Here is an 8273-nt window from a genome sequence, read left to right on the forward strand (position 1 = left end):
GAAAGAATTCTGTGAACCGTAACAAGTTGAGGAATTCTTCCGGAAGAATGGAAGCTGGGTGTAAACGTGCGAAGCATCCTGTATAAAAGCAGAAGTGAAATGACACATTGGCAACGTGTGACCCATTTCGAGAGTTGGCGCTTTACAAGCAAATTTCATAGCCGAACGTCGATCCACTTAACGCTCTAGGGTTACGCCACGGTCGTTACTCGATAATGATGTTACGTACGGTCGATCCGAATTGGACGATTATTTCGGCCTCTTACAGGAGCCTTTCTTTTGCTTTTTCTTTTACCCCCTCGCGTTTGGCCATTGTTAGCAAGAGCTTTTCCTCTCCTTTCTCATCACTTCGATTCTCCCCCCCCCCCCTCACCCTTTTACCCAGCCTTTACTATTCTTCCGCATCATTCTCCACCACTCGCCGTGTCTTCTCCGATAACGACATTACATCCCTTCGTTGTCAAACGCATCGTTGCTTCGCTTCTTAACGATGTATCGCTTCGACTTGTTCTACCTCCCTAATGATTCCCGCATTTTCTCCCTTCTTTCCTTCGCTTTCACACCTCTTCGGCCACTGCGATCATCAGCTCAGCTGTATTTATCTTATTTTTATTAAAATCTAATTTCTCCAAAGGTAAGAGTAAAAATTAATTTCACAGACCTTTGTTTTTTATTGCAAAACGAACAGAGACTATTTACAAGATAATATACACACTATATAGAAAAAGGATTGGATGAGAGAGAGAGAGAGAGAGAGAGAGAGAGAAAGAGCAGAAACTTTGGTATTTACGGCAAAGCATTTACAGGTACAGAATTGTTTGGGAGAAGCTAATCGAATTTATCATTCGGAGCGGGGAGAACATTAATATTCCTGCTCCGTCGCGTACTCGGAGTAATCTTGCGAGCTCTGATGTTTGTGATGTGCTTCTGACGCGTGACCTTGAATCTGGACATGACTGTGAGCATCGTGATCGCCATAAACGCCACCCGAATGATCGTTTTTTCCAGAATTGTGCACCACCGCGTGAAAGCCATCTTTATCCGCGTGATAAGTCACTCTTCGGATGTTGCCGCCTGGCTCCACCACGCTATACTCCCCGTGAACGCTGCTACCTACAAAACAGCCAAAGCTAAATTATTTTAAATTTCTATCTTCTCCTCTCGCCTCACCCTTCTCACGCAGAATGCAAATCCTCCCGTTGCATTGAACAAATCAATTTGCACAACGGCTTCCATTCGAAAACCAATTCTTGCAAATTAGAATTAACAATGCAAATCCAATTCTATCGGTACCTAATTGAAAAAATTCAATAGAGACGAGAAAGAAATTACTAAACGTACAGGTACCGCGTGTATCGGTTACCATACCAGTGATAACCGCAATTGAAATTTTTCATAATCCTTTCTAATTCTTGCATGATGCAAATGGCAAGATTTTTGAATCATAAGTGTGAGAGGGGACAGACGTGTGGGGAAAGGAATGCGAGGGAATTCCTTCGCGAGGGTGAAAGTCAGGATGCTGCGCATAACGATGGACAGCAAACGGTAGAAACGACGGAAAGTCACTCACCATCTCGGGTTTCCTTCTGACCGTGAAAGTCGCCGGTGTGGTAGTCTTCGACACCGTATGAGAACTCGTATTTGGGATGCGCTATGTAGTCGTGTGTGTAGCCGTGATCCTCGTGATGGATGTGGTTGTGCTCGCTGTGAGGTAGGATGTACGGTACTTTCACTGGGAACTCTGGTCCCTCGACCGGACCATGAAACTGCATGAAGGAAGTGGCAAACGAGGTGTGTTGGCCGGGCAGAGCATCCTCGCCGAGCGAAATTACACCAGCCTTTAATCGATCGACCATCAAGGCCACAATGATAGTCAAGACGACGTTGACCTATCATCACATCAAACGTCTATTACAACCTCGTCAACATCCCTTAACTACCTTAATAATATACCATCGATTTTATAACTATGATTAAAAAGACCATGAAGAGTCTCATTACGATGCTTCCTGCTTTTATTTAAACTTTTATGTTATTATCATTAGCTGCGGAAGCACTCCCCTCCCCCCCCCCCCCTTCCTTCCTTCCCCCAACAGTTAAGCTTCTAATACATTCTATATAACGCTCTATTACAAGATCTCCCTCAGGGTGGCGTAGTTGAAGAAATAAAGAGGAAACTACGTTCGAATCCCAAACGAACACAGAAAACATTCTATCCTAGATCAACGTCTTTATGAAAGTTAGTATTGTTTAGCATGAATTTTCTTTGACAAGAGGACAAAGAATTCATTTGCTCTCCAGACTGAAAACTGAATATATAACAAGCTTTGTTACCAAATGGTTTAAAGCAACCTGTTTTAAATTAAAATTGTATCGACTAAAAAAGATCAAAGGATTATAAGGGTGCTTTTTGAATTAGTGTCAAAATATAACCGGTCTGATGGATGAAAAATAAACGTTACCGTGTCTAAAATGTATTTCGAATGATTGCAGAGCGAACTGGGAAATAATAACGAGGAGCTAGCAATTTCGCTTTTGTGCCAGTTATAGTGGAGATCCTGTCTTAGCGAACGTTACTGTGTTTGGGACCAATGTGCTCGAGTGTCCCTGTTGAGCCAATTACATTTTCATATAAATTATATTCCACCCTGATTACGAAGGGGACGCAGCATACAACGTCCACTTTAGAATTACACAATTACCCCGTTCGTCAACTGGTTCACCGTTCTGTTTGCTTTCAATTTCTCCCTCTCTCTCTCTCTCTCTCTCTCTCTCTCTCTCTCTCGTCTTCATTAACTTGCGTCAATAAAACAAAATGTTTCTCCCTTAAAATCACGTTTCACCACGCATGACGATGCTTCTTATTTTAATCACATTACCACTGATGGAACAGGCGAAAGTTAAGGAAAGAGCATAAGGCAGTCTCTATTAATCTAGAAGGGGTATAATCCACTCCAGCCCCCGAAATGACGATTTACAAATGAGAACGAACGAGCAAAGGGACCATAGGAGGTCCTTCGCTAGTTAATTAAAGCCCTCGAATTGGTAGGACGAGCAGCGGAGTTGATCGCGTTAGAGCTGGAGATCTCACGCGCCTCCATTTTCGAATAATTTATAAATCGCGTAATTCGTAACTGCTGATCTTAATGAACACACGGTCGCACTGGAGTATAACTGCTTTTTTTTAAAGTAGCCAACATTCGCACTCGCGGAAGCAATTTTGTTTTCGCGAATTACAGTCAATTATCAGAAGCCGTAGGCAGAGTCGGAGGACAGAAGCGGGACACCGTTGATTCTAGCAGTTTCCTCGTTTCCATTATATCCCTCGCCACATCCCCATACGCCTGTCCTTCATTCTCCCTTTTATTTTTTCATCAAGCCGCACATATCCGCGAAGCAGCAAACCCTTCCTAACGAGCACTTTCTCCACTCGCTGCTTCCACCTGTTTTTTCCGACTTTCCCCTCTCGTATTTCGCGGCTCTTTTTCGCCAACCCCCCCCCCCCCCCCTCTTCCCCCAGCCCCTCTACTTTTCACAAACGTACGAGACACTCTACCTTGAAAGTCATCTCCATTTCGATATTTCGAGACAGCCAGATGAGAACTGCAACTTTCCAACGTCTTTCTAGGCTTTTATAGCAAGCGAGGTGAGTACGTTCTGCGTACACACGTGTCTCGCGTGCGTGCGTCCGATGCATCCCGCATACGAGTATTGGTGCTTTCATCGCACGTGTGAATCCGCTTGTTCCGCGTCAGCCACAGGCAGAAACTCGAGCGACCGGTGTACGTGTTTCCTCGTGGCCGACATGAGTAGCCGTGAGCTATGATGTCTCTGTAAACCTTTCTCCACCGCTGTTTTCCGATGCAACACGGTGATACAAAACCGATTACGTATTAATAGACTATATCGCAGGCCAATATATTGTAAATCATCTTGATTCTATTCCCTCGATACGATCTTATCCCCCGAAACAAGCTGCGGACACTTCCGTTCTCCAAAATGGGCGACGTTGCGTGAAAACTGCCGATTTGCCCTGTGATATATATTATATTTATGTGCCGTTTTATAGTTCCATCTATAAGGGAAACACGGAATTACCGTATCTGATGCAGTAAATCTGATACAGTCATTATAATTCCATTAAATCATTTAATATAAGGTCTAATGTGCAGCTTTCGTCTGGTTCTCCATATACATATTTATCTCATTTGTGCAATCTTAACCGTGCCAAGTGTGCTGCAGTGCTATAAAAGTTTCTGCAAAAGCATTAAACGCATTAAAAGTGTGAAAGTATTAAGCTTGCATAATTATTTTACACTCGCGTTTCCCTCTCATCGCGGATTAGTTTATTAATCCTTTAATAGCATTTTTAATGTGAAAACGCACTTTGGCTGAATGCGTGTGGGCTTTATTAAGCTGTTGCGGTATTATGCAATTCTATATTTTCTCGGACGTTTACGTGGTTTTACCCAATAAGCTTTACCTATATATCGTTGGCAGGAGAAGAATATTAAAATATTATAAAATTCCAGAGCCATTCGTTTATTATTCTCGTCTCACTTACCATTTTCTTCGAACAACGGAGATCGAACGCTGTACTCGTGGCATTCGACTCGAGGTAGAAAAGAGTTTTTAGTTAATCTGGAAGAATACAGGAGAAATTGTCATATTTGATCAGCCAGTTGGGGGAGGCTCTCTGTTATTTCTTTTGTTAAAAAGAGCGCAGAGGCAACGGCTTTCACGAAGAAGATTAAACCGGAAGTTGGCAAGAAACCGAGGCAAATCAGCAGCGGAGAGAAGTTAAAATATCAGCACTGGTGTAGGTATATTTCCTAACCGAAGCTCGTTGTGTTCCAATGCTCGCTTTCTTTTTCTTTTACCCGATACATGAAACGGTAATTAAACGATACCACTTGAGCACTAGAGCTAAAATTATGGAGTATTACTGTATTCGGTACTGAATCGATTTGCGTTACCACGAAACTTGCACAACAAATAATGACCTCTCGAAAAGCAATTATTTGCAGCAACAGTCTATAGATTTAATCGTGATGGATCTTCCAGCGGAAGCTCCCTCGTAACAATGTAAATTTAATATGCGAAGATGAAAAGTAAATCGTCGCTTCGTAGCTGCTTATTATGCATTCTAGTAATACACTAAAGTATTAACCCATAATGGACGTTATTACCGCAAATGTGGTGCAGTATTGACGAGGTGTAATTTAGCCGTCGATAATAATTCTGTCCCATAAGACAGAATAGGTGAATAATGAGTTCGCCGCTCCACTGTAATGAGTCAATTAATGCTCAAACTATAATATAATGACTCATGTGAACAAATATTTAATAGTAATCATTTAGGAATTATTTACACACACTTTTCTCTGCTTTTTCAAATTATCCTTTGCTTGTAATTGTAGCAGCTATAGCGTACTGCCCGCTAACCACATCGAACCGTGCGCAGTTGGAATTTAATATTCGCTAAAAGTGGATTTCACCAGGTTGCAAAATTAACTCGTGGACTTGAAAGCTTTTCTATCATTCTACTTCGAAATGCCTTCGAGCAGCGATCGCCAATTTTAACCAAAGTCCAGGTGCCGTAGCTTATTCTGTTGGAAGGGATATAGATGAAACGCACAATTTAACCGTTCGTTCGGTTGTAAGAATGAGGAAATTTTAGTGATGCAGCCAGTAAAAAAAGGAAATAAGCGATGCCATGTTTTTTCTTATAAGAAATAGAAGCTCCAACGATTTTTGGACGTTATTTCGCTAATATAGTTTCAATTCTATATCATTGCAGGTATAAATTATCCAACCAGACCCCGCTCCCGTCGATCCTGTCGTTGCATGTGCATGGATCCGTGCAATTTCAGAGTAATCGTCTTGTTGGCGTAAATCACTTGATTTATATGCCTCCCGGACAAGTTTGGGGCGAACTAACTTAATCGCAGAAAATCATTTGTATCCAGAATGTTAGCGTGCCTCGAATTGACGAAAGTGTGTAGCTCTGCTGTTTCTTAAGAGCTTACCTTCTGATATACGTACAATGAACAGCCATAAGTATGTATGCATATTCAAGCAGAGAGCTGTGTGTGTGTGTGTGCGTGTGCGCGCGAGGGATTCAAGTAGTATAGGTATACACGCCAAGAGTCAAAGAACTCGTTAGTAGTACTAGTCTGAAGGAGACTCGAGCCTTAAGTAGAGTTCTCATAATCGATTTGGCCTAATAGACCTCGAGGAACAATATTTTTAGAGGAAATAAAAGAGTTTCCTACTCCATCACTATTTGTCCATTCGAAAGAACATCCATTTCGAATAGTCGAATAGCAAATTGCGAGCAGGGATCTGGTCCAGTCAAAGTCAGCCAAGTCCACTTCGATCTGACTTGTAGTCGTCTTAAAAGAGTAAGTCTCAATTTCATTTGGACGATCTAATTTATAGTTTGGTTAAATACCTCTTCTGGTACGACCTTGTGCACTAATTGGTAGCAATAAAATTGGAATAGCTCCAACTTTACTTGGTGTGCTGTATATGTATATCGCTTGATTTTAATATCGACTAAAGTTTCACGGTGATACGCTGCAAATGATCGAGGCTAATCTCGAGTGTCGCTCAACCGACACGTGACAGCGCTTAAATTAACATAACTTTGGGCTATTTATCTTTAATAGCTTCGCGTTAAAATATACATTTTATCTTGTGCCTTCAACCAAATTGTCTGTTCGATGTAACCTCGTAAAATTGCGACTAGATGAATAGCGAGATAGCTCGTACGATAATTAATATGATATAGCTTCTTGAAGCAAGATGATTCTTTTCCACCAACACGCGATTTAGTTTAAATTAAACAGGTTTGCGACTAGCACGAGGCAGTAACTCAGTCTATAGTTTCGCTTGGGTAAGACGTAAATGGTAAAGAAGTTTTTCGATGGTATGGGTAGACAGCTTCGGATCGAAGAGGTTTGTATGTGTAAAATGTTCCAATGGTCAAAGTGCACTGCTGCTTCACCCTCAAACGACCGACCATCTTCTTGCCAAACACAGTTAGCAGCATTGACCCTTTCAGCGTCTACCTTCTCGTTGCAACGGTATAATACCCCATACTCAAATCGACCATCTTGATTTACGACTTCGGAAATGGCAGGCTTGCTCTAACCCAGTTTATGACAACAGTAAACTATGCTTCTAATTTTTTTGACTAAAATTACATTTTTTACGATCTATTTTGCAATTTCACAAACCTTCGGGGACAAAGTTGATAGTCGGAGTTTCGTTGTCACGAAAAGGACTGAAACGTCTCATGTATATTCTTCCGTACTATTTTTACCACATTGTTATATATATATATATAAAGTCGTGCTACTTCTGCTACACTAGATACGTAAAAGCACGGATGGACGTTATAAGCAAGGGCATTTATCGAAGATAAGTCTGATCATCGATCCAAACGTAATGGAAAATAAACAGTGGCTTCCATTCGAAACGCTACTCGAGCACGAATACAATGGGTATCGGGAGCTTTGAAATTCCAATTGTCGATATGAAAGACGTAATAAATCACCCTTAGAGTTTCGTAAAATTCGCACCTCCGCGCGATATTCGCTGGTTCTTCGCAAGGACCGAGGGTCGAGATTATTTTTGTTGGGAAAAAGTGACGCGCTCGAAGAGGGGTGGTTTTATTTGCATTTTATCGTTAAAAGTGGCGATTATGGTCAGAGAGGAAAGCGATACTCGCCACTCTGGAGTCTAAGTTTGCCTTTCCCACAACGGCGATGACGCGCATTTTACTTTATTCTTAGCAGTAGAGTCGGTGTTGGCGGCAGCTGTGGGAAGAAGCGAAGTGAAACTGGGAGTGGATGGTGGTGAGAGGTAGCGCCCGGCGAAAGGGATGAAGCGCGTAGCTGTCGAGGTAACCCTCTCTTTTCACGACTTTTGCGCTTATTGCACCCGAGTTGTCAGGAGCTCAATTAAAATTCTCAATGAAATTTCTCATTCGCTCGAGATACTTATCCGCGCGAGCGAGTTTGCCTATTCGCCGCTTCCGGCCGGCCTTAATCGCGTCAACTACGAGTCGGAATTTCGTTGGCAATTTTTCGTACTGTGCCATCCCCCCCCCCCCCCTCTCCTGCCAGCCCACGCAACTGCAAACAGCTGTGGGCTTAACGGCTAACGACAAGGAAACTTAATTTTCCCCACACTCTCCTCCACTTTTTCCCACTACGAGACTCACACTTGCAGCCATGGTCGCATCTTCAACATTCCTACGAGCGACT

At 42.3% G+C, this 8273-nt stretch overlaps 1 protein-coding gene across 1 annotated transcript; it reads right to left on the minus strand.

The window, feature by feature from the left end:
• Positions 1-667: 667 nt before the first annotated feature.
• On the minus strand, positions 668-3722 carry LOC136774247 (uncharacterized). The gene is made up of 3 exons (XM_066728421.1): positions 3557-3722; positions 1571-1889; positions 668-1113 (listed from the first exon to the last, which is right to left on the minus strand). Exons 1-3 carry the CDS (start codon positions 3695-3697, stop codon positions 863-865), a joined length of 711 nt encoding a protein of 236 aa, XP_066584518.1. The 5' UTR covers positions 3698-3722; the 3' UTR covers positions 668-862.
• Between the last annotated feature and the right edge of the window lie 4551 nt (positions 3723-8273).

Source organism: Prorops nasuta, unplaced genomic scaffold (genome assembly GCF_024137725.1).
Source record: "Prorops nasuta isolate Cenicafe-Biocafe unplaced genomic scaffold, Cenicafe_Pnas_1.2 PNAS00006, whole genome shotgun sequence".
Classification (NCBI taxonomy): domain Eukaryota; kingdom Metazoa; phylum Arthropoda; class Insecta; order Hymenoptera; family Bethylidae; genus Prorops; species Prorops nasuta.